Genomic DNA, 27753 nt, shown 5'->3' with positions numbered 1-27753 from the left:
CTCACTGAGCCACCCAGTTGCTCCGAGTATCTCTTAATATGGTAATAAGCATCACTTTTTTTTGTTCTCTCTTCAGCATGATGGTACAGTTGAATTAGAAGATACCTACTCTAATTTCCAACACTAAAATTCTGAATTATTGTTTATTCTTTTACATGCATCTTATAATTTACTTATTGTTTATTTCTACCTACTATAGTTGTAAGATGTGTTTCACCAAATTGCAGTTATATATTTCTTGTTGAGTGTGATTTAAAAATGAGGTGAGGGGCGCCTGGGTGACTCAGTTGGTTAAGCATCCGACCCTTGATCTCAGCTCAGGCCTTTCTTTCTTTCTTTCTTTCTTTCTTCCTTTCTTTCTTTCATGTTTATTTATTTGTGAGAGAAAGAGAGAGAGAATGAGCAGGGGAGGGGCAGAGAGGGGAGACACAGAATCCGAAGCAGGCTCCAGGCTCTGAGCTGTCAACACAGAGCCCGATGCAGGGCTCGAACCCATGAAACGTGAGATCATGACCTGAGCCGAAGTCGGATGCTTAACCGACTGAGCCACCCAGGCACCCCTCAGCTCAGGTCTTGATCTCACAGTCGTGAATTCACGCTGGGTGTGGAGCCTGCTTAAGAAAAGTGTTCTTTAAAAAAATAATAATAGGGGCGCCTGGGTGGCTCAGTCGGTTGAGCGTCCGACTTCGGCTCAGGTCATGATCTCGCGGTCTGTGAGTTTGAGCCCCGCGTCGGGCTCTGTGCTGACTGCTCAGAGCCTGGAGCCTGTTTCAGATTCTGTGTCTCCCTCTCTCTCTGACCCTCCCCCATTCATGCTCTGTCTCTCTCTGTCTCAAATATAAATAAACGTTAAAAAAATAAAATAAAATAATAATAATAAAAATTAAAATAAATAAATAAATATGAGGTGAATTAACTAACTTCGTGAAAAGAAAATACACCAAATAAATTTTACATTGATCTGGATTTTTTTTTTTTCAACATTTATTTATTTTTGGGACAGAGAGAGACAGAGCATGAACGGGGGAGGGGCGGAGAGAGAGGGAGACACAGAATCAGAAACAGGCTCCAGGCTCTGAGCCATCAGCCCAGAGCCCGACGCGGGGCTCGAACTCACGGACCGCGAGATCGTGACCTGGCTGAAGTCGGACGCTTAACCGACTGCGCCACCCAGGCGCCCCATTGATCTGGATTTTAATAACGAGAAAGTAAAATCATTTACTAAATTATACTGGCATGAAAGGATAAAGATGCTATTTATATTTTGGATAGCAACTTCATGATTATACTAAGGCCAAATTTCACTGGTTTATAAAATTGGAAAGACAATGTATGAACTTTAAAGATGAGCTGTGTTCTTATGTACTTCCTCAGTGAAGACCTTTCTTTCTCATTAATCTCCTGGGACAATCTCAGAACCATAATGGATTCCACAGTGCTGAAGGCAGTGCTGCTACCGGCTGTCTGCTGTGCAGTTAGAGGAGAAAGGTGTATGTGTAAGGACGCATAGAGCGGTTTCACAGCGCAAAAGTCAAGTACCAAATTGGAATCATATATATAGAAAAGTAAGTCAATATGTCTACTAACGTTACTTTTTTAGTCTCAGGGATAGTAATGTATATCTCCATCTTACTGTCATGGGTTATATTGATCTAAGGGTTAATGCCTTATACAATTGTCTGATAGGGAAGTTTATAAAACGTACACACTTTGGAAAACCGGAAAGGTTATTAAAAAGTCTAAAAGACATGGAATGCCATCTCTGATTATTAGGCCCTATTACCGTGATTTCTCACATTTCAATTCCTACACGATCCACTACATTTACTTGAGTAAATTAAAGCCTTCTGGGCATTTCAATAAATAATTTGGGGCTAACCAGCGCTTGGGTGGCTCAGTTGGTTAACCTTCTGACTTCGGCTTAGGTCATGATCTCACGGTTCACTAGCTCGAGCCCCACGTCAGTCTCTGTGCTGACAGCTCCGAGCCTGGAGCCTCCTTCGGATTCTGTGTCTCCCTCTCTCTCTGCCCCTCCCCCCACTCATGCTCTGTCTCTCTCTCTCTCTCTAAAAAATAAATAAACATTAAAAAAATAATTTGGGGCTATTAATAAATCAAATTCAATGCCAAGTAGTAAAATTTTCAAGTAATTTAAATTTCATTTGTATTCAATCCGAAAAATGTATTTTAATCAAATAATTTAAATTCAGTTCAATTTATATTCAATCCAAAATATACTTGAATGCTAAAATAAATTGAGATGAAGGAAGCAGTGAAATATGGAGAATACAACCATAAAATCAGAATAAAAGGGTGTGATTTAATATCTAGATGGATTGGGACCTACTAAACCTAAAAATTGGGGGAAAAATCTCAAAGTAAGTGATGTAAACCACATGTAAACAGCATCCTGGGAAAAATATTTGCAATGAATATAACAAAGTGTTACCATAACTAGCTTAAAGGCTCTTTTAAATCAATAATTTCAGTATTAATAATTAATCTCCACTTCTTTCCCTGAGGACGTATGTATGTATGTGTGTGTGTTTAGATTAAGAGGAAAAGGAAATAAAAGAATAAGGATAAGAACATAAATCCAAGGCACAAAGTAGTGGGAATATGCATACCTAAACAGCAGAAGTCTTAACCTCTACCCTTCTTAAAGGTCAGCCACAACCTTAAGATAAACATAAATCTATTGCTCAGGAAAAGGAAACAGAGAGGTCAGTAAAATGGCAAGTTTACATGGAGTCAAGAGGATTACTGAACAAGAATAAATTAGGAGAACAGGAGGAGGAGGTCACATAAAAAGTTAATCTGTATAATACATTGGCCAGAGTTGAAAGGACCCCTATTCTAGCAGATAAACCTCTCAACAGATGCATTTCATCAAAAATTCTTTGAGTCTTTGGGCATCTGGGTGGATCAGTCAGTTAAGCGTCTGACTTCGGCTCAGGTCATAATCTCATGGTTTGTGAGTTTAAGCCCACAGCTGACAGCTGTGACAGCTTAGAACCTGAAGAACAGCTCAGACAGCTTAGAACAGCGCTGACAGCTCAGAACCAGAAGCCTGCTTTTGATTCTGTCTCCCTCTCTCTGCCCCTCCCTCACTTGTGCGCATGTGCGCTCGCTCTCTCTCTCTCTCTCTCTCTCTCTCAAAAATAAACTTAAAAAAATGCTTAGAGTCTTTCTTGTTTTTCATAGTAATAGTTGTAAATAATGCTTCACAACAGTTCATTAACCCCTTACAAACTTATGATCTATAAATTTGTTTTGCTCAGTGATTTGGGAATTTGTCTAAAGCACTACAACTAATTTGTACATCAGAATATTGATCCAGTGATCTGCAGCCTTTTTTACGATTCTATACCTATAACTCAGTCCCCATAGGTGGTTCTGCTGTTGAGGAGCAAAGTTATCTTCAAAGTTATTCAGACTGTTCTTTGGTTTGTGAACACATTTTTAACTTTAAAAAAGCTCACAAACAGCAAAAAAGTAGTTCTTTATAATAAAACATATATATACCAAATGCGTATAAAGCTTTCTAATCTAAAGGACATATTTTTGACAGAACTCACGGCTTTTTATTTGTATCAGAGAATATTTATTTTTAATTGCCTTTTAGGAAAAACATCCAACAAATTAAAAAAAAAAAAAAAAGGATTCAGGGAGCCTGGTTCACTCAGTTAAGCATTCACTTTGGCTCATGGTTCCTGAACTCCCCCATTGGTCTTTCTGCTGTCAGCACAGAGCCCATTTCAGATCCTATCTCCCTCTCTTCCCCCTACCCCTGCTTCATGCTCTCTGTCTCAAAAATGAATAAACATTAAAAAAAAAAAAAAGATGATCAGCATAGAGGATTCTGCTGGACCACAGAGGATGTTTAGGGCAGTGAGGCTACTCTGTATGAAACCATAATGATGAATACATTTTATTATAAATGGTCCAAATCCATAGGATGTACAGTACCAAGAGTGAATTCCTGGGTAAACTATGGACTCTGGGTGACAAGGATATGTCATTGTAGGTTCATCAATTGTAACAAATGCACTGCTCTGGTGAGGGATGTTGATAATGAGGGAGGTTATGCATGTATAGGGGCAGGGAGTATATGGAAAATCTCTGCACCTTCCCCTCAATTTTGCTGTGAACCTTAATTTGTTCTAAAGAGTAAAGTTTATTTAAAAAAAATATTCATGCAAGAGTCCTATTGTAGTTAATAGATTTTGGGTTTAGAATGGTCACTGAAAAGCATATGTGAAGTCACCTTATGTGGGCTTGAAAATATAAAATCAAATAACGACATCAGACAAACTGATCTAATTATCTACCACCAGCTGGTATTTGTTGATGTTTCCTTAATAGATTAGGTGATTATGTAAATCCAGGCAGAAGGACTTGAACTTGTGTTTACAGTTACAATAACCTAATCTTCTATTAAGAGTGTAACACAACATCTTAAGTGTCTAGTCTTTGAAAATTCCACAAAAAATCTGAACAATTAAATTCAGACCGCCACATTATCCAGAAAATAAAGACCCTCACTAATGCTCATTAGGATGCCAAGTTACAGTTACCAGTGAGTTCTGTCTTATAAAGCAACCAGCCTGGCTAATCGACTTTTCCTCTAAAATTACCATCATGAGAACATTTATAATGCTTATCTTATGTTCTTGTTAAATGGAGCACCTGGGTGGCTCAGTCAGTTAGGCATCTGACTCTTGATTTCGGCTCAGGTCATGATCCCATAGTCATGAGATCAAACCTGGAGTAGGGCTCTGTGCTGATAGCATGGATCCTGCTTGGTATTCTCTCTCTCCCTCTCTCTCTCTGCCCCTCCCTCACTCACATGAACTCTCTCTCTCTCAAAATATATAAATAAATATTTTTAAAAATCAAGAATAAGGAGGCAAACATATAAATTCCTTAGATGTAAATAAGACAATAAAAGGATTTTATGAACAATATTATGCCTATGCACTTGGCAATTCAGATGATATTAACAAACGCCTTGAAAAATATATCTTATAGAAGCTAGCAAAAGAAGAAATAGAAAATCTGAGTGGTATGATTTACATTAAAGATATTAAACTTATCGTTTAAAAAAAAAAACTTCTCACAAAGAAAACTCCAGTGATCTCTTTCAGTTAAATCTTTCAAACATTTAAGAAAGAAATAACACAAACTTCAGCAAAGTATTCTGGAGAAGTAAAGAAAACTAATACTTCCCAACCCATAACTTTGATATCTAATCCTGCCAAGAGTATTACAAGAAGTGAAAATTATAGCACAGCCTCTAATATATATGAGTATATATATATATATATATATATATATATATATGTATATGTATACATATACATACATATATATATATACATATAAAATCATTCTTATAGATGCAGGAAAAAAGCATTTGATATAACTCAAAGCCTATTCACAATTTTTCAGTAATTATTAACAAAAAGTGAAATTTCATAGTGAAATTTCATAGATTTTCTAGAGAAATTTATGACAAATAATATATTTAATGAGGAATTTGAACGTTTTCCACGTAAGAATAGGAATGAAATAAGAATGTCTGCTATTTCCACTACCCAACACTATTATAGATGACTTATTCAAAGCAATTAGACAAGAAAAAGAAATCACACTCCTTCAAGCAGTGAGCCTGACTTTATTTAAGATTTGGTAACCCAGGAAGCTGCAGTGCACTTATTTTATTTTATTTTTTCTCATTTTATTTTTTAGAGAGAGAGGGATAGAGTATGAGTGGGGGAAGGGCAGAGAGTGAGGGAGACACAGAATCCGAAGCAGGCTCCAGGTTCAGAGCTGTCAGCACAGAGCCTGACGTGAACTACGAGACCACAACCTGAGCCCAAGTAGGACGCTTAACCCGCTGAGCCGCCCAAGAGCCCCTGAGACCCACTTCTAATGGCTCTTATAGCTGCTGCATTTGGGTTCTTGCTATGCAGCATTATGGATAATGCTAGTCTGATTGATACCTGGCTTTATGGTCTGAGTTTGTCCTAAATTTTTCTGGCCAAAAGTTGTTCATATTCATTGGAGAGCAGATGATCAGGCTAATTTGGGCTGTTTTTCCTATTGAAGTGTTTACATCTATTTCTAATTGCCCAAGTAGTACTGACAGCAGTTTTATAAGCTTTTGACCACCTTCTGGTAAAAAGACTCACCAACTATTCCCTCCAACCACACTGATGTCAACCTGGAATTCATTAGTGTTTGCTAGGAGCAGAGTTGAATGGCATCACCCGTGATTTTGAGGTGCAAAAATTTGGTGGAAACCAGGCATTGGTTGTGTTATAATCCATGGTGTCGTCCAGATGGGTGTGTTGCTGCCTGGGTCACGGCTTCTCACAGTATCTGCCCCATGTGAGGTGAATGAAATGAAAGTCGTTTTTAACCTTGTCAGTGCAAACTATCCTTCATGGGAATCTCTAAGCATAATAAATTATCAATGCACTTTTGAAATTATTTTTTGATCCACTTTTTATTTCCAAAAAGGCCTGATATCTGTGATATTAGCATTTCCTTAGCTTAACAGAAGATACAATTTTTCAACTATACACTCTCAGATTTATGTTCATATTAGGTTTCTATCAAGCTAAGCCCATAAACCTTGGTGAATCCACATCTGTCAAATGTTCAAGAATTAGTCCATGATAGGAATAGATTTCTTCTAGTTTTTGGCAGGCTCATTGTTGGCTGTAGTAGGGAACTTAAGCCTTTTTAATAATGTTTTTGTTTTGCAGGGGGCTCTTCCCACAGAAAGTTGAGGGGAAAAGAATGTCAGGAGTCAGTCAGCTGCTCTTTGTTTTCTTCTCCAGTTGTACACAGCAGATTTCTCTTTCTTTCTTTTTTATTAAATTTTTTAATGTCTATTTATTTTTGAGAGAGAGGGAGACAGAGTGTGAGTGGGGGAGGGGCAGACAGAGAGGGAGACACAGAATCTGAAGCAGGCTCCAGGTTCTGAGCTGTCAGCACAGAGCCTGATGTGGGGCTTGAGCTAGTGAACCATGAGATCATGACCTGAACCAAAGTCAGAAGCTTAACCGACTGAGCCACCCAGGAGCCCCAGATTTCTCTTTCTTATTTGAGACGTTATGGATTTCTTATTTCTCTATATATGCATTCATCTTCCCTACTAATTTATAATCTCTGATTCTAGGAGTTTTGTCTAACTTACCTTTGAAAACTAGGTAACTTCCCCCTTTGGGGGAAGGGAATTGAGAGGTTGTTATGGTACTCAGTAAAACTTACTCAGGATAGCAACTGCTTAATTACTATATTTATTATTTGAGGTAGGGATGAGATCACAGAGTGTGGTCTATAGGACTTTTATATGCTGTGTAAAGTGATCACAAATCCGGGAAATAATGGTGCAAACAAATGTTGGACAAATCCCTGTAAGGGAGCGCACCATTTAGCAACACTATAAGGGGGTTTCCTGCACACATAACCATTTAATTTTTATTGAAAGATGAGAATACTAGAAAATCCTTCCTCTCTATGCTTATGTAGAGGATATGCAACCTGTTAAGAAATGTTTGAGGCAATTTTCCCAAAATTAAAATTTCTGTAAAAGTCTTCATGTACATATCTATATATACATACATATATATATATATATATATATATATATATATATATAGTATTTACTATTTCCTTTCCTTAATCTCCTTAGAATACATTTGACTAGCATAATTGCTAGTCAAATAATGCTTCTGAAGCTTATATTACTTTACAATCCTGTGCATTCAGTAGTTACTTTACCTTTTTTTACTATATACTAGCTTTTATGTTTGGTTTCAACTTGATAATTTTTATTTTATTTTATTTTATTTTATTATTTTATTTTATTTTAAGTTTATTTATTTATTTTGTGAGAAAGAGAGAGAGCAGGGGAGAGGCAGAAAGAGAGAGAACGAGAATCCCAAGTAGGCTCTGCACTGTCAGCAGATGTCTAGCCCGATGCGGGGCTCGAAACTACAAACCACAATATGATGACCTGAGCCAAAATCAAGAGTTAGATGCTTAACCAATTGAGCCACCAAGGTGCCCCACAATTTGATAATGAAAAAAAGTAATAATGTTTATTTATTTTTGAGAGAGAGAGGGAGACACAGAATCTGAAGCTGGCTCCAGTGCTCGCTTCGGCAGCACATATACTAAAATTGGAACGATACAGAGAAGATTAGCATGGCCCCTGCGCAAGAATGACACACAAATTCGTGAAGCGTTCCATATTTTTCAGAAAGTGAATTTAGAATAATAGTAATAAAATTAATCGCTGGGCTTGAAAACAGTATAAAGGACAGCAGAGAAGCTATTGCTACAGAGATCAAGGGACTAAGGAACAGTCACGAGGAGCTGAAGCTGGCTCCAGACTCAGAGCTGTCAGCACAGAGCCTGACATGGGGCTCGAACTCACAAACTGTGAGATCATGACCTGAGCCAAAGTCAGACACTTAAGCTACTGAGCCACCCAGCTGCCCCAAATAATTTTTTTTCTTTCTTTTTAAAACTTTATTTAACATAACTATGCTTACAGAATACACTCATATTGGTTAATAGAATGCAATTTAAGTTTTACTTATCCTACACAATTTGGCCCAAAAACTTGGTACACAGTTTAAATGTTAAAAAAAAAAAATTACAATCTGGTTTATTTTCCATCTATTACAAATGTATATAAAAGATACTCCCGTCAAAGTTTCTAAAAGGTGATTTTTTAAATTTTTAAAAAAATTTTTTTTAATGTTTATTTATTTATTTTTTTGACAGAGAGAGAGAGACAGAGCATGAGCGGGGGAGGGGTAGAGAGAGAGAAGGAGACACAGAATCAGAAGCAGGCTCCAGGCTCTGAGCTGTCAGCACAGAGCCCGACGCAGGGCTCTAACTCACAGACTGAGATCATGACCTGAGCTGAAGTCGGATACCCAACCGACTGAGCCACCCAGGCACCCCTTCTAAAAGGTGATTTTTATTTAAACTTTCACTTTCAAAAATTCCTAGTAAGGTTAGATTATTTTCATGTTTACAAAAATAGGGCCTAAACTCCCACACATTAGATAACTTAGTGAGACAACCTATAGGCAAGCATTGGTGATTTGTTAAACTGTGATAGGCATTAACAAAACACAGGCAGTATGGCACCTCTGTTAAAAATAATTTCCACAGCATGCACAACATGATGACTATAGTTAACAATACTGTACTGCATATTTGTAAATTGGGAAGAGAGGTCTTAAAAGTTCTCATCATGAGACAAAAATTATGTAACTATGTATTGTGATGGATGTTAACAAGACTTATCGTGATCATTTTGCAATATATAAAAATACCAGATCATGTTGTAACACTTGAAACTAATATAATGTTATATGTTAATTATACCTCGATTAAAAAAAAATTTTCTGGGGACACCTGGGTGACTCAGTCAGTTCAGTGTCTGACTCTTGATTTCGGGTTAGGTCATGATTGTGAGATTGGGCCCGTGTCAGGGTCTCCACTGACAGTGCAGAACCTGCTTGGGATTCTCATTCTCTCCCTCTCTTTCTGCCCCTTCCCCACTTGTACTCTCTCTCTCTCTCTCTCTCTCAAAATAAATAAATAAAATTTTTTAAAAGTAATTTTATTATTTTTTATATTTATTAATTCATAAATTTTAAAATTTATATTTTATAAGTATTTTTATTTTATGCATGTTATTAAAGATAATTCTGCACATAATTTTTGTGTAAATAGGTATTATCACCTTATATGATAATATAAGTGTGCACACACACACACAAATACACAAAGTATTTGGTTTAAAATTATTCACCAAGATACATAAGTCCACAAAATAGATTTTATTTTTACATGAACAAGTCATTAAAAAAATAGCCATCAAATATTTAAGGTATGAAAAATACTAGCAGAGTTAATTCCACCAACTATTACATATACAATTATTTAAAACCCAATTGAAATGCCTACGTGCCCTTTTTAAATATTTTTATGAGAAAGTTGCACAGTTCAGATGCGTTGCTTTTTCCATTTAATGTTTGATTGCTTTAACATAATCAGATAAACAATAGCTGGAGTTTAATTAGCAATTAGAAATTTAAAAAGTAGAGTAAGAAAACAAGTTTTAAAAATTGTGAGGTCAGGGGCGCCTGGATGGCTCAGTTCGTTAAGTCTCCAACTCTTGATGTCAGCTCAGGTCGTGATCTTGTGGTCATGAGATGGAGCCCTATGTGGCGCTCTGCGCTGAGCATGGAGTCTGCCTGGGATTCTCTCTGTCCCTCTCTTTCTACCCCTCCCCCACTCATGATCTTACTCTCTCTCTCTCTCTCTCTCTCTCTCTCAAAATAAACACATAAACATTAAAAAAATTGATGTCAATCAAAAAGAATGAAATCTTGCCATTTGAAATGACACGGATGGGAGCTACAGTATATTATGCTAAGTGAAATAAGTCTGTCAGAGAAAGACAAAATACTACATGATTTCACTCATATGTGGGATTTAAGAAACAAAACAGAGGAGCAAAGGGGAAGGAAAAATAAAGACAGAAAGAGGCAGGAGTGGGAAACAAACTGTAAGAGATAGAGAACAAACTGAGTGTTGCTGGAGGGAGGTGGGTGGGGGATGGGCTAGATGGGTGATGGGTATTAAGAAGGGCATTTGTTATGATGAGCACTGGGTGTTGTATGTAAATGACGGATCACTCTGAATTCTACACCTGAAACCAATTTTACCATACATGTTAACTAAGTAGAACTTAAATAAAAACTTGAATGTCTTTTTGAACTACTTGTGCAAGTTCAACTTTCTTCCATCATACCCCAAAACAAGTCCAGATTCTGTTAGGGCATTAGTTCTCAGGGGTTGTTCTCTAGATGCTGTAAACCCTAATAAGCCATTTTTATACCTTTCTGTGTTATCTAATCAGCCACTTCCGATTCTTTCTGAAGACAATAGCCAATCTCAAGAAGTAGGCGTGACCTTAGGTGAGACTGACCATATAAAAAGCCCGTCTGTCCAGAGAAGACTTCTTTTACAGGGAAGACTGGCTGAGTTTGCAGCTTCCAGGCTTCAGGGAGCAGAGAGTTCCTACTGACCCTGATAGCAGCAGACCTTCCAGACCTTCCAGAGCTTCCAGAGGTAAGACCACTCAGTAGACCCTGGTGAGTATGGAATTTATAGTAAATATCTTCATGCCTACTTTCTCCTCTACAAATACTTTCAGTTTAGCTGTTGTCCTGGTTGGGTCTTGTCCAAGCAAACAAACAGCTTTCCTAGTTATTTAAAATGACATCAAGATTTAAAATATCTGTGTAACTAGAGCATTTGTAATATAATAATATTTATTATATTAAATTGATGATTTTTTATTCTTTTTTTTACTTAAAAAAAATTTTTTAATGTTCATATTTGACAGAGAGAGAGAGAGAGAGTCTAAGTGGGGGGATGGACAGAGAGAAGGAGACACAGCATCTGAAGCAGGCTCCAGGCTCCAAACTGTCAGCACAGAGCCCAGTGTGGGGCACGGACTCATGAACTGTCAGATCATGACATGAGCCGAAGTCGGATGCTTAACTGACTGAGCTACCCAGGCACCCCGATTGTTTTTTTTTTTAAGTTTTATTTGTTTTGTTTTTTGTTTCTTTTTAGCATTTGTTAATTTTTGAAAGGCAGAGAGAGACAGAGCATGAATGGGGGAGGGGTAGAAGAGAGGGAGACACAGAATCTGAAGCAGGCTCCAGGCTCTGAGCTGTCAGCACAGAGCTTGACGTGGGGCTCAAACTCCGGAACGCAAGATCATGACCTGAGCCGAAGTCGGCTGTTCAACCAACTGAGCCACCCAGGCGCCCCAGCGCCCCGATTATTTTTTATTCTATTATCTTATGTGTTACTAAGTTTTTTTAGGTCTTAGAGATTTATGCAGTTTTTATGCAATTTCGGAACTCATAAAGCACCTGAAATGTTCAACATAATGTATGTATGTAATAGTCTTTATAGCCATCAGCATGAAAGTTTAGTGTGCTGAATTAGTTAGAAACCCTTTGTTGTAAAAGTCCTACTATGCTCTCCTTCTAAAACCTTCAGTTTGCAGACTAGATTTAAAAGGCTCTTACCAATGGGTAAGGACTCCCAAGAAGTGGCATTGATCACCATGGGGAAATACCAAAAATACAGATGAACTGATCATGCTTCTCTTAACTACATCTCTGTACTTTCTAGTGCAGAAAGAAAATCCAAATACTTATTCTCTTTTTTGTTTGTTAAAAAAAAAAAAAAGATTAGTCATTGCTCGTTAGCACTGTGACTTGAACGTTCACCAGTTCAAGATGTGAAGATGTTCTGATGATCTGAACTGACTCTGGGAAAAATCCTTTTCCAAACTAGAAATAAAAGATAATTTTTACACTTTATTTCCTTTACAAAAAAATTTTTTTTAATATTTATTTATTTTTGTGGGAGAGAGAAAGACAGAACATGAGTGGGGGAGGGGCAGAGGGGGAGGGAGACACAGAACCTGAAGCAGGCTTTAGGCTCTAGGCTCGGAGCTGCCAGTACAAAGCCTGATGTGAGGCTCAAACTCATAAACTGCGAGATCATGACCTGAGCCGAAGTCAGATGCTTAACCGACTGAGCCACCCAGGCGCCCCTAGACTTTATTTCCTGAAAGGAGGAGTTTTGCTATTAAAGTTAGAAGCACAGGGGCGCCTGGGTGGCGCAGTCGGTTGGGCGTCCAACTTCAGCCAGGTCACGATCTCGCAGTCCGTGAGTTCGAGCCCCGCATCGGGCTCTGGGCTGATGGCTCAGAGCCTGGAGCCTGTTTCCGATTCTGTGTCTCCCTCTCTCTCTGCCCCTCCCCCGTTCATGCTCTGTCTCTCTCTGTCCCAAAAATAAATAAACGTTGAAAAAAAAAATTTTAACAAAAAATAAAGTTAGAAGCACAAATTCAACTGCTTACAGTTGCAGGAGTCAAAGTTGAAGGCAACACTGATTAAATTAAACAAGCTTAAATTAAACCTAATCAGTTTTATTTATTTTTAGAAAAGTACACCTGTCAGTTTGGAGACAGTATACATGGAGGCTGTTAGCATAGAGATGAAGTGTGTATATGTGTGCCTGTGTTAGTCATGAAGAGAGAGAGAAACACATGCAGAGAGAGAGAGTCAGGGTGGGGAGAGGGGAGATTGAGATTCTATATAGGCTTCTGCACCAATCAGCTAAGAAATGTAACTCTGTAATTATCCTTTCACTCCCTGTCCCAGTCTTTGAGGGGCAGTAGTTTAGCTCTGATTGGGAAATTGACTGTCTATTTGACATTTATTTATTTTTGAGAGGCAGAGACAGAGTGTGAGTGGGGAAGGGGCAGAGAGAGAGGGAGGAACACAGAATCTGAAGCAGACCCAGGCTCTGAGCTGTCAGCACAGAGCCCTACACAGGGTTTGAGTTCACAGACCGTAAGATCATGACCTGAACCAAAGTCAGACGCTTGACCAACTGAGCCACCCAGGAGCCCCAAGAACACTGTCTATTTGAAACCAAAAAGATGGTGAGGACACTTTCGTCCCATTTTTTTCATTTGTAGCATAGCATAAACCCAATGTATCTATATCTACCATGCCTCCCTTTGTGCTGGAGTTAAATTAATAGGTGGATTAGATAGAGCTCAAGCAGACAAGATTTGTCTAAAGGCTTTCCCCCACCTCATCAGGACAGAAGAATGACTTTCTCTCTCTCTCTCTCTCTTTTTTTTTTAAAGATGTACAGAAATATGGATTTGGACACCTTGCAAGCCTTGCAGAATGAACTCATCTGCTCCATTTGTATGAACTACTACATAGACCCTGTCACCATTGACTGTGGGCATAGCTTTTGCAGTCCCTGCCTGCACCTCTGCTGGGAGGAAGCCCAGACCCTAATGTCCTGCCCTGAGTGCAGGGGAATTTCAGAGAAATCAGACTTCAAAACCAATATTGCGCTCAAGAAACTGGCATCCCTTGCCAGACGGGCCAGAGTTTACCACGCCAACAGCTCCAATGAGCAGATCTGTGTGGTACACAAGAAAGCAAAGGAGTTCTTCTGTGAGGCTGACAAGAGCCTGCTGTGTGGGCTCTGCTCTGAAACACCGGAGCATGTGGCTCATGACCACAGTCCAGTCCAGTGGGCTGCTGAGGAATACAGGGTAAGTGATGGCTCTAGAGCAGTTTGGACTCATAGGCTTCTAAGTCCGAAAGAAAGATGAGGAAAATGATCATGAAGTTGATGTGAGTGGAGATAGTGAAGGTGGTGATTTTTCAATATAAATACCAAGACCAATATCCTCTCAGTGTGTTGACCAATTTTGACACTATAATCATAGCTACGTTGAGCCTTTAGTAAGGGAAATTTCCTTAGAAACATTGTCCAAATATGTGTGTTTGATGTAATTGTGGGGTAAGTGGCTACTACCAGGAACACTGGCTTCTGATGCAAGCTTGATGCCTTCATAGTCAGGTTACATAAAAATTTGAGTGCCAGTTTCTCAGGAAATGGATAATATCTGTAGACTACCCTCAAATCTCTATTACGTTTGTCACCTCTGATATCACAAATATTAGAATCAAATTAGATAATGCAGAGAAATCTGGCCACTCCATGCTAACTCAAGATTACTGGTTTCTCAGCCACTGACTTTTCCCATAGATAAGGGGATGAAATCTATAATATTATCTTCTGTGTTGCTAAAGCTCATGGTTATTTTGCAGGAGAAACTTCTGAAGAGAATGGGCTCTTTATGGAACATGACTCAAGAAATGCAAAATGATCTGAATCAAGAAGCTAACAAAATCCAGTCATTTGAGGTAAGAATGAAAATGTTCTATCTGTTTTTATGCAGATTGACATAATGGTGGTTTAGATTTTTGGCTACATTTAAGTTGCCAATTAAAGGATCATTTTTTTTCCATGAAAAAATAATGGTTTCAAATGATAGATCAGTAATCACAGATATACAGGCCAATAAAAGCTAGTGCAAAGAATTCTGGTATATGGGATACCCAGGGCATGCGAGATATTCCTAGTCCAACCCTACAGGTTTAGATAAACCTCCTCAGACACTGACTGAGTTTAAGAAAACATTGTAATAGGGGTGCCTGGTGATTCAGTTGGTTAAGCGTCCAACTCTTTTTTTCTTAATTTTTTAAAATATTTATTTATTTTAGAGAGAGAGAGACAGAGTGCTAGCTAGCAGGGGAGGGGCAAAGGGAGAGGGAGACACAGAATTCGAAGCAGGCTCCAGGCTCCAAGCTGTCAGCACAGAGTCCAATGTGGGGCTGGAACTCATGAACCATGAGATCATGACCCAATCCGAAGTTGGACGCTTAACCAAGTGAGCCACCCAGGCACCCCAAGCATCCAACTCTTGATTTTAGCTCAGGTCATAATCTCTTGGTTTGTAAGATCGAGTCCCGCATCAGGCTCTATGCTGAAAGGTCAGATCCTGCTGGGGATTCTTTCCTTCTCTCTCTGCCCTTCCCCTGCTCCTGCGTGCTTGCTCTCTCTCTCTCTCTCTCTCTCTCTCTCTCAAAATAAACAAACTTAAAAATAAAATAAAACATTGCAATGAATTTGGCTGTGAAGAAGAGGAGAGCCATAGGGTAGCACCGAGAGGAAAAGTAGAGAATTTAAAGATCTGTAAAGTGTGGTGTATACATAAGTATTTTTAAACATTTAGAAAAATCAGACAAAGGAACAAAAGAAAAGGAGGTTCAGGTAAGAGACGAAATAATTGATGGAGCATCACAGCAAGATAGCCTGGGACCTCTTAGACAGCTTGATTTGAACAGGGAAGGCATCTAAGAACATAGACAAAGGGTGAACATAAAGGACTTGCAAATATCCCAGACGTTTGGAGATATGAGGTACGAAGTTTGTCAAGTACTTTCTCAATGACACCAAGGAAGTAGGATTTGAAGGTTGAGGTTTTCTGGTGTGAGTGAGGCTAACCCTTTACACCTACCATCTCCTCAGGACTATGTGCTCTTAAGGAAAGTGATGATCAAAATGCAGTATCAGAAGATGCATCTGTTTCTCTGCGAGGAGGAGCAACTCCATCTGGAGACACTGGAGAAAGAGGCGGAGGAGATTTTGCAACAACTCCAGGAAAGTGCATTCAGAATGACCCAGCAGAAAGCAAGCCTGAAAGAAATGTACAAAGAGCTGACTGAGATGTGCCACAAGCCTGACCTGGAGCTGCTCCAGGTGAGAAGGCAGGGTTCATCCTCAGAGACAGGAATCCTTTTTTGGGCAATGTTGCCATGACATTGAAATGCTAACTGCATATACCATTACTCTCAGCAAAGTCATGATGCTTATTGACTCCCATCATTCTGTTTGTCCAACCATTTATTTCTTCATACCCTGGTAATCTTTGGGAGATTTTTTCCCATTTAGGAGCTAACCTACGGCAAAATTATTGCTGTGTAATCAGAAGTACTAATCACATGGATAAATGATCCAAAATCAGAAAAACCCTATAACCAGAGGAAGGTTAGCTATGTTGGAGTAATTCTCAATTTATGTTCCCCTAATCCATTGTCACTCTCTGTTTCCCCCACTCCAGAAATAACTTGCTGAAGACACTGAGATTTTGCCCTCTGACTAGGCAAGGGTTGTAGAATTTGGCAACCAATTTTACTGCACTCTATAACTTTTTAAAATGTAATTTCTCTGTTTTGCTTTCATTGTTATCGCAAATGATCAGATCTCTTCTTGGGAATAAGACTGGGCTCTGAGTGACAGTGGAAACCTAGATCGTGTTGCATCTCTGCACAGCCCCTTCCTGACCTCCTTCTTTCCTTAATATATCCTGAAGAACTCTGTCATGCTTTAGTTTAGGTTCTATTAAGGTAGTCTCTGATTGTTCCTTAGAGGGGAATGAGAGAAAAAAATACATTATTTAAGCAAACAAACAAGAATACTAGAGAAGCAAAAAAACAAGACTCTCATGATTAACATTACTTTTTTTTTCCCTTACAGGACTTGGGAAATGTATTGCAAAGGTGAGTTTCCACTAATGGTTACTGATTGCTGAGCAAGTCTCTTGTTCTTATTGATAAAGTGGATGGACATGTTTTGAGCTCTTAAAATCATTCTCTGTGGCTACTTTCTATTGTTGTTTGTTGTTGTTGAAGCTTACTTATTTATATTGGAGAGAGAGAGAGAGCGAGCACACAAGCAGAGGAAGGACAGAGAGAGAGAGGGAGAGAGAGAATCCCAAGCAGGCTCCACACTGTCAACATGGAGCCCAGTGTGGGGCTCAATCCCACAATCTGAGATTGCGACCTGTGTAGAAACCAAGAGTCAGACGCTTAACTGACTGAGCCACCCAGGTGCCCCTCTGTGGCTACTTTCTATTTCTTTTTAAAGAAGCCTAAAGACCTTCTGCTCCTTGGACTCAGTTTTCTTTTTGTGTGGATGAATTAAAATATACTTCAAACCATGCAACATTCTGGGCTCTGTTCCACTCACTGCTCCCAAATCCTCTCCCACCTCACCACAGTAAAACTTACCGAAGGAATTTTTCTAAGGTGTAACAGAAGGGGTTCCTACCCTAGAGAGTTGGAGGTGAAAAAGACAAGAAAGACAGATATTCCCCAAGAATGGATAGGAGGGGAGTGTGATTTTGTTCCCAGCAGTAGTAATGATCTCACCTATTCCATCACAACACATCCGGTGGTAGGCAGGGCCTCACAGGAAATGGCTTCCTGGTGCCCATTGAGGGGGGTCAGACCCTGGGGACCAAAGCTGCCAGGCTGAAGGTAGATTCTCTTGCTGGACAGAAAAGAACAAAACTGTCTGACTCAGTGGGCTCTGCCCTTTTAGACACTGAATATATCATTAGTGACTGTGCAGACCAACCTCCCAAAGGCTTTGCCTGAACATTGTGCTCTCTGTAAGACCTCAGGATCTTTGCTTTGCCTGAGGTGGAATAGAGGGAGGGAATGATCCTCAGTAATTTGCGAAATGGAATAATATCTGAGAAGAATGGAGAAGTTGGAGTTTGATATAATTTAAATTTAGAAAAAAAGGTAAAGTAACGTTTCTCATATTCCCAAGAGCGTGGAATACAATGTATTCCCAATAAACCAAAATGGGAGAATTCTGATGAAAACTCTTTGAGTAAACACTGCTGCTTTTTTTTTTTTAATTTTTTTTTTCAACGTTTATTTATTTTTGGGACAGAGAGAGACAAAGCATGAACGGGGGAGGGGCAGAGAGAGAGGGAGACACAGAATCGGAAACAGGCTCCAGGCTCCGAGCCATCAGCCCAGAGCCTGATGCGGAGCTCGAACTCACGGACCGCGAGATCGTGACCTGGCTGAAGTCGGACGCTTAACCGACTGCGCCACCCAGGCGCCCCAACACTGCTGCTTTTGTAATCTAGTGTGATTGACCTTTGGCCCAGAAGTGTAACTGATGTCATTCTTTACAGGACTGAATTGGTGCAGGTGCAAAAGCCTCAGCCCATGATTCCAGAGCTCACCTCGCACGGCATCACAGGAATCCTAGACATACTGAACAACTTCAGAGGTAAGAATCAGCCCTTTGGCAATCAGGCCTCAATTTCTTTAGTGGTTCTTGGGGATGATTCTCCTTTCTCTTTTAATTTTGTTTTTTCTGACATGAAGGTAGTGTATGACTTTCCAAACTTATTATCTCTTTTCTCTCTAAATAGTCATGTTACAATGATAAAGACTAAATTTTCCAACTTATACTTTACTGAAAATGCAAAGCACGATACATATTTTTTAGTTGTTTCTGACACAAACAGAGCAAGAGAAGAGTAATCAGGTTGGTCGTGTAGTTATGAAGAGCTAGAATATTTAGTTCTCAGAGTAACAATCAATATTTATGTTTATTCAGTTTACTCCAGTCTTGAAAGCTTAAATATGGCGTTGGTGGTTTTTAATTTTTTCTATATTCCAAGTGCCTTTATCACGCATTGTACAAAGACTATTACTTATAAAATCAGAAAGCTTTGACAGAGAAAGACCAAAATTGTCATTGGCAGAATAATTTTAATGTTATTAGAGCAATCTCAAAGCCACTGAAAGGCAAGGGATGTGTGAACAGGACTGAAACAGAGTGGGCCCACAACAGAGAGTAGGTCTAGACAGCAGAGGGCTAAAATCGGGATTTGACTAAATCCAGGGTCTGAACAGATAATGTAAAGCCACAACATTCTTTTCAGAAGCTTCTAAACTAAGCATACGTGGATTTCTATAAAATTTTTGACATTTGAAAACGTCACGGGTACCAGTTATATGCCAGTCAATAACCCACATAATAGCTAGGTGCTATTTATTTATTAAATAGTATTGAAGATAAACAACACAGGAAGAGTTTTCTGAAGTAAAGACAAAAAATGAGGTGTGTCCTGAAATAAATTATCCAGACTGACATTAAATGACTGCTTCACACAGTTCACAGTATGTCTGGATGTTTTTCCTTTTTCTGTATGATTTGAAGGGTTTCTGTGCTATAGAGGCAGTCACAACTCTTGCTTTTCATAGATAAGCCATCTGAACTCTCTTCACTCTTTTCTTTTGTATTTCCTTGAAGGAGGGGAAATGAAGAGGTCATTGGTGGGTAGAAAATCTTTGCCCCTCAGGACATGGAAACCCATTCACTGACCTAATTTTTGCCTCTCTTTGTAGTGGGTAATGTGCTGAGTCAGGAAGCCACCGGTGGCTACATGTGCGTTTCTGAGGATGCTGGAAGTGTGATGCTTGGAGTCACCCATCCTGGTGTGTCCAGAGAGCCTGAGAGCCTGACGAGCTTTGCAGCCTGGGGACCTCAGGTCTTCACCTCTGGTAAACATTACTGGGAGGTGGATGTCACATGCTCCCCAAATTGGATTCTGGGAGTCTGTAAAGATTCCTTGATGAGTGATATTGATATCATTAGTGATCCTGAGGCAGCATTTCTTCTGTTTTCTTTGAAGATAAACAATCGTTATAGTCTCTCCACCAACTCCCCGCCCTTAATTCAGTATGTGGAAAGGCCTCTGGGTCAGATTGGAGTATTTCTGGATTACGACAATGGAACTGTGAGCTTCTATGATGTTTGCAAAAGTTCCCTCATATACAGTTTCCTTCCTTCCTCCTTCTCTTTCCCTCTGAAGCCTTTCCTTTGCTTTGGTTCCCTCTGAAAAAACAAGTTTTGTGAGCATTTATTTGATGAATTCCCATGTCTGAGGAAATTCCTATCATGAAATCTTTTCATGTAAAACAACAGGATAATAAGGGTCTTTGAGCACACTGACTTAAGGGAACAGAACCATTGTACGTTTATAAAATGGCATTAACTATGTTGACTATATAAATTTGTGTATTAAATTTTCTTTTAATAAAAAATTGTTTATTTTGGAGCATTTTCTGGAATATAATCAATGCCTTTTCTTCTTTCTTTATTTTTATTGAACTCGTTTCATTTTTTATTTTTTTAAATTTACATACAAATTAGCATATAGTGCAACAATGATTTCAGAAGTAGATTCCTTAGTGCCCCTTCCCCCATTTAGCCCATCCCCCCCCCCACACAACCGTTCCTGGAACCCTCAGTTTGTTCTCCATATTTATGAGTCTCTTCTGTTTTGTCCTCCTCCCTGTTTTTATATTATTTTTGTTTCCCTTCCCTTATGTTCATCTGTTTTGTCTCTTCAACTCCTCATATGAGTGAAGTAATATTATTTTTGTCTTTCTCTGACTGACTAATTTCACTTAGCATACATAATACCCTCCAGTTCCATCCATGTCATTGCAAATGGCATGATTTCATTCTTTTTGATTGCCAAGTAATACCCCATTGTATATATATACCACATCTTCCTTATCCATTCATCCATGGATGGACATTTGGGCTCTTCCTGTACTTTGGTTACTGTTGATAGTGCTGCCATAAACATGGGGGTGCATGTGTCCCTTCAAAACAGCACACTTGTATCCCTTGGATAAATGCCTAGTATTGCAATTTCTGGCTCACAGGGTAGTTCTATTTTTCGTTTTTTGAGAAACCTCCATACTGTTTCCCAGAGTGGCTGCACCAGCTTGCATTCCCACCAACAATGCAAAAGAGATCCTCTTTCTCCACATCCTCGCCAACATCTGTTGTTGCCTGAGTTGTTAATGTTAACCATCCTGACAGGTGTCAAGTGGTATCTCATGGTGGTTTTGATTTGTATTCCCCTGATGATGAATGATGTGGAGCATTTTTTCATGTGTCGGTTGGCCATCTGGATGTCTGCTTCGGAGAAGTGTCTATTCATGTCTTTTGCCCATTTCTTCACTGGATTATTTGTTTTTTGGGTGTTGAGTTTGATAAGTTCTTTACAGATTTTGGATACTAACCCTTTATCTGATATGTCATTTGCAAATATCTTCTCGCATTCTGTCAGTTGCCTTTTAGTTTTGCTGTTTGTTTCCTTTGCTGTGCAGAAGCTTTTTATTTTGATGAGGTCCCAGTAGTTCATTTTTGCTTTTGTTTCCCTTGCCTCCAAAGATGTGTTGAGTAAGAAGTTGCTGTGGCCAAGGTCAAAGAGGTTTTTGCCTGCTTTCTTCTCGAGGATTTTGATGGCTTCCTGTCTCACGTTTAGGTCTTTCAGCCATCTTGAGTTTATTTTTGATTATGGTGTAAGAAGCTGGTCCAGGTTCATTCTTCTGCACATCGCTGTCCAGTTTTCACAGCACCACCTGCCAAAGATACTGTGTTCATTCCATTGGATATTCTTTCCTGCTTTGTCAAAGATTAGTTGGCCACACGTTTATGGGTCCATTTCTGGGTTCTCTATTCTGTTCCATTGATCTGAGTGTCTGTTCTTGCGCCAGCCTTTTCTTCTTCTTTTTTTAATAACAGTTTTAGTAAGATGAAATTTACATACCATAAAAGTCATTCCTCTAAAGTATATACATAATTCAGAGGCACCTGGCTGACTCAGTCGGTTACCCGTCCAACTCTTGATTTTGGCTCAGGTCACGATCTCACAGTTTGTGAAATTGAGGCCCACATGGGGCTTCGTGCTGACAACGTGGAGCTTGCTTGGGATTCTCTGTCTCTCCATCTGTCTCTGCCCCTCCCCCTCTCTTTCTTTCAAAAATAAAAAAATTGTAAAGTACATAATTCAATGGCTTTTAGTAATATCCCAAGAGTTGTGCAACTATCATAATGATTTAATCCCAGGACATTTCCATCACCCCCAAAAGAAATAAATACCCTTTAATACTTACTCCCTTTTCACCCTCTCATCCCTTGTCAACCTCAACTCTCCTTGCAGTCTGTATGGATTTGTCTATCATATACATTTCATGCAAAGTCAGTCACACACAGCATGTGGCTTTTTGTATTTTTATTTTTGTATTTTGTAAACATTCACATAATGTTTTCAAGGCTCCTCTGCATTGTGAGCAATGTGTTTTACTTGCATGTTTGAACCAGATTGGGGTAGAAGAAATGAAGTGGTATATATCTCAGCTTAGTACGCAAAAGGAGTGATGCTTAATCTTCTCTTCAAGGCTTCAATGCTTAATCTTCTCTACAAGGATAAATCCAAGTATCTGACAGGCATTATCATTCCTCTAAACCTTAGTCATTCATCGAATCTTGACTGAAACAAAAGCTTTTTAGGGAAGTCCTTCTGACTCCACAGATCAGGGTAGCTCCTCTTGTTCCATACCCTCTAAGCATATTATATTACCTTATTATAATTATCAACAAACTTTCATCAAATTGGTAGACACTTATTAGATTGAAACTTATTAGACTGATACTTATTAGGTTGAAAATTCTAAGAGAGTAGAGGCAGTATTTGTCTCACTTACAACTCTATTCCCACTATTCAATGCAGTACTTAGACCATAAAATGCAATATATTAAACATGAATAAATAAATGAGCAAAAGAGTTAATGTAAGCAAATATTTCAGCATTGAAACATGATTTTTCAGAATACAGCTAACATAATAGGACAAAAAATACTAATGGGAAATGTCAACGACAGACAAGAAATAGATTAATTTCCAGATTCATAGAATAAGAAAAGTCCATTATTTTAAGGTATGAAATACCGACAGCATAATTTTATTCTGTAGTGTTGATTTTGAGATTTCCCTAGGATAATCAATATAATCTAGTAGAAGATGAAGACCCTACATAAAGTGATAAAGTGATAGGGAAACAAGAAATAACACTTTGAATAATGGAGACTATCATTTTCTAAACTGACATATGTGTTAAATTACCTACTAAACATAAAGTGGTATTAACTTCTCTAAGCAGTGCATAAAACAAAACCTGTTTAAATTTGAAAAAAATAATACAGATGATAGAGAATAGAGAATTCTATAATACCATGTGATATCTGTATCTTGTAAAAAATTTTTTTAAGAAAGAAAGAAATACTTTGGAGTACAGTCATAGGATAAATAATGACTGAAATATGAAGCAACCACATAATCACTAATGTGCTTAATCCCATGACATTGAGGGTTCACTTCTCATGGGTAGTTGGTGCAAGTGAAAGCCTCTCTTAGGACCAGTTAGAGGATAGACTAATCTGATCTAACAAGAGCCTCCACACTGAAATGAGTTGGAAGATGTGCTCTCTCACATGGCTGCCCAAATAGCAGAGGTGGTCAAGAGGTAGGCTGACATAGTCAACCACTGGCTGTTATCTAGGTGTATGTAAAATTCCAGTTTGTGGCCTTGTCCCATCCAGCAGGAAAGCTGCAAAAAATATCTGGGGCAAAGGGATCTGACTTTCAGGAAATGAGTAGGTGTTTTCTACAGCTCTTGTGTTCCATTCCTATTGGTTTATGCTTAGGCATTGGAGCATACCAAGCTGTGAGAAATATCCGAGAATTCTGGATACACAGTGAAAAGGAGATCAGTTTTTATTGTTTCAGAAGAAAATATTGAAATGATTGGCACAGTAGGAGAAATTCCAAAAGGTTGTGATTAATGAAACACAGGGGAGCCTCAACAAAAGAGATATGGTGTTGTTCAAGGTTAGGTCCAAGTCCAGTGTTCAAGAAGGTATAAACTCTGCTCTTCACATTTTCCAAGTGACAAGTGTTTACCTACTCATAGCCTGGCTAACTGAGAGCCATAAGACAAGGAGCCTCTTTTTTGCCTTTTACTCCCTTAAATGGGTGACTAAGACAGAAATGATTCTCCAAAGTTTGAAAATAGTTATCAGAAATGTTCCATTATTTTTTCACCCTAACACCCAGATTCTGTAGTTAACTTTCTTCCCCTCCCACATCTTTCATGCAGCACTGTGTTGACTAATAGAGACTCTATTGAGAGTTTTTTCCTGACTTGCTGCCTCTTTCCAAGTGATCTCAGATTGTATAATCTTATCTGCTGGAGCTTCAATCTAACACTCCTTTTCTATTTTTGCCTGTGGTTCCTGAGATTTTTTTACAGATGCTAACATTTTGCTGAGTAACAGCAAATACATCTGAAGTTTGATAATATTAAGTTTTCTTCCTTTTCAAAGAAAATTTTATAGCTAGCATTCTTCTTATTTCTCTCAGATTTTCTTGTATCCCCAGGCAGAATTAGCTACTTTAAAGACATTCAATATTTGCCTTCGATATTAGAAGATGGGACAGTTTGCATTTCTTTTTTTTTAATATGAAATTTATTGTCAAACTGGTTTCCATACAACACCCAGTGCTCATCCCAACAGGTGCCCTCCTCAATTCCCGTCACCTACTCTTCCCTCCCTCCCACCCCCCATCAACCCTCAGTTTGTTCTGAGTTTTTAAGAATCTCTTATGTTTTGGCTCCCTCCCTCTCTAACCTTTTTTTATTTTTATTTCCTTCCCCCCACCCCCACCATGGTCTTCTGTTAAGTTTCTCAGGATCCACATGGGAGTGAAAACATGTGGTATCTGTCTCTGTATGACTTATTTCACTTAACATAACACTCTCCAGTTCCATCCATGTTGCTACAAAAGGCCATATTCCATTCTTTCTCATTATCACGTAGTATTCCATTGTGTATATAAACCACAACTTCTAATAATCCAGTGAAAAAATGGGCAGAAAATATAAATAGACACTTCTCTAAAGAAGACATCCGGATGGCCAACAGGCACATGAAAAGATGCTCAACGTCACTCCTCATCAAGGAAATACAAATCAAAACCACACTCAAATACCACCTCACGCCAGTCAGAGTGGCTAAAATGAACAAATCAGGGGACTATAGATGCTGGAGAGGATGTGGAGAAACGGGAACCCTCTTGCACTGTTGGTGGGAATGCAGACTGGTGCAGCCGCTCCGGAAAACAGTGTGGAGGTTCCTCAAAAAATTAGAACAGATCTACCCTATGACCCAGCAATTGTACTGCTAGGAATTTACCCAAGGGATAGAGGAGTGCTGATGCATAGGGGCACTTGTACCCCAATGTTCATAGCAGCACTCTCAACAATAGCCAAATTATGTAAAGAGCCTAAATGTCCATTAACTGATGAATGTTTGCATTTCTATTTGGTACATTTTCTCGGCCATCACATCAAAAGTATCTTATTCTTGATAGTCCTGGAGATGTTTATCACATTCACTCTATCTACCTCTTAGGTTTGATTACTTATATAGAATTAATATAACCTGATGGGGCTCCTGGGTGGCTCAGTCAGTTGAGCATCCGACTTTGGCTCAAATCGTGATCTCACAGGTCGTGAGTTCAAGCCCCGTGTCGGGATCTGTACTGACAGCTCAGAGCCTGGAGCCTACTTCAGATTCTGTATCTCTCACTCTCTCTGCCCCTCCTCCACTTGTGTTCTTTCTTTCTCTGCCTCTCAAAAATAAAGAAACGTAAGAAAAAAAAAAAAAGAATTAGTATAACCTGAAACTTACTTATGACTGAAATGAAATCAAAGTGAGGCCATTAGAAAACTTCCCAATTATTACACTCACCATCTGGGACTTCCTTGGTATCTTATCCATGAAAGTAAGATATTTATTCCTTTACCTGGCCACATTTTTTTATATGGCAAGAATTTTTATTCTCTTATAAAACAAAAAGTAAAAATGACATGAAAGAAAATATAGAAAGAAAATGCTCTTATAAAACACATAGCCTTGGGGTGCCTGAGTGGCTCAGTTGGTTAAGCGACCAACTTCCGGCTCAGGTCATGATCTCACAGTTTGTGAGTTCAAGCCCCGCGTCAGACTCTGTGCTGACAGCTCAGAGCCTGGAGCCTGCTTCGGATTCTGTGTCTCCCTCTCTCTCTGTCCCTCCCCTGCTCACGCTCTGTGTGTGTCTCTCTCTGTGTGTCAAAAGTAAACATTAAAAAAATTTAAAAACAAACCGTAATTGGATAATTGTATCTTCTACAATTAACAAATGAGTTGGTGCTGCCACTCGCGCCCAAACTTGATATATCAGGCCGAGCTTGTTCTCTTGTTCCTAAAGTTCCAGAAATGAGAAAGATAATTATGAGTAGACTCCAAGAAAAACTTTCTTTTTGAAAGGGGACGGGAATTTGAATTTTGACATTATAAATTTTTAGGCTGTTTGTTTTCCCTTCTCAGTGGTAGGTATCACTGTGTAACTGAACTGCTCCAAACACTTTCATCACCTGAGATTTTAAGAAGGGACTAGTTTTTTTGCTTGTTTGTTTGTTTTGTTCTGTTTTGAGAAAGAGACAGCACGATCAGGAAGGGGAGAGAGAATCCCAAAGCAGGCTCTCTGCTGACAGAGGGAGTTCCAATTCAGGAACTGTTGAGATCATGACCTGAACCTGAACGGAAACCAAGAGTCAGATGCTTAACGAACTGAGCCACCCAGGCACCCCAGAATGGGACATATTTCAGTGATGTATATTCTCTCCTGTCCACTTAAGGAATAACTTATAGATCCTTGTACTGGAGCCAAGATCTTATCAATTAAAACTTCTTTATTTATTTAAAGTTTTTTTTTAAATTCTAAAATACTTTAATAATATTGATAGGAAAACTGATATACAATGCAATTATGCATTTTACAAGGAGACTCTGTACATCAGGGAAGCATCCTGAAGCATCAGACTTTTATTTATTTACATTTTAATTGTGAATTGTTACACAAAAGAGAACACAAAATCTCCTATATCAATGTAAATAAATATATTTGTAATGTATTACAAATGTAATAAATGTAAATAAGTAAATAAACTGAAAAGACTTGAGCCCCAAAGCATCTTGTTTCAAAAGAACACGAATGAGATGAAAGATGAACTAAATTCCTTAGTGGCATGGACAAAGCAGATGAGCAGTTCAGGAAATCAAATCCTGTTTCCAGCTTAGCACATTAAAAGAAAGTCAGGCAGTAAAAGACGGGCTTGAAAATTTCATCTCAAGCCATAGAGAACGTGGCATAAGCCTAGGTAACAGTCTCCAAATCAACAAGATAGAAAGGTTAGAAGTCAAGTGAGCAGGTTATGTGTGGCCACCTTACATACAGACCTCTAGCAACTTTGCAAAATTGTCAATTGTCTCCCTGAGGTCACTCGAATGTCATGAACTTCAAGGAGCTTGGACCCACTGCATCTCTGTAGCCATGATGCATTTGACAGTAACTGAGAATCTAAATACCTCCCTTTTTCCCATACAGAGAGAAGACACTACCTTTTTAAGGTCACTTCAGTTCTTTTGTTTTGACCAGATATTCTGATTCTTCAGCACTGCTTTCATGGACAT

General features: G+C 38.9%; 1 protein-coding gene and 1 non-coding gene across 2 annotated transcripts in view; both read left to right on the top strand.

The window, feature by feature from the left end:
- Positions 1-27753, top strand: part of LOC101091395 — a 61715-nt gene that overhangs the window by 2544 nt on the left and 31418 nt on the right. Inside the window, exons 2-8 of the mRNA XM_045038086.1 lie at positions 10961-11172; positions 13787-14209; positions 14772-14867; positions 16036-16266; positions 17044-17066; positions 18500-18597; positions 19725-20207. Coding sequence (XP_044894021.1) covers positions 13787-14209; positions 14772-14867; positions 16036-16266; positions 17044-17066; positions 18500-18597; positions 19725-20207 — 1354 coding nt within the window. The 5' untranslated portion in view covers positions 10961-11172. The remainder of the gene's footprint in view (positions 1-10960; positions 11173-13786; positions 14210-14771; positions 14868-16035; positions 16267-17043; positions 17067-18499; positions 18598-19724; positions 20208-27753) is intronic.
- On the top strand, positions 8166-8272 carry LOC111556896. The gene has a single exon (XR_002736601.2). It is a non-coding gene; the product is annotated as a U6 spliceosomal RNA (small nuclear RNA).

The sequence above is a fragment of the Felis catus genome, chromosome D1, assembly GCF_018350175.1.
Source record: "Felis catus isolate Fca126 chromosome D1, F.catus_Fca126_mat1.0, whole genome shotgun sequence".
NCBI classification, from domain to species: domain Eukaryota; kingdom Metazoa; phylum Chordata; class Mammalia; order Carnivora; family Felidae; genus Felis; species Felis catus.
This window is presented reverse-complemented; position numbering and strand designations above follow the sequence as displayed.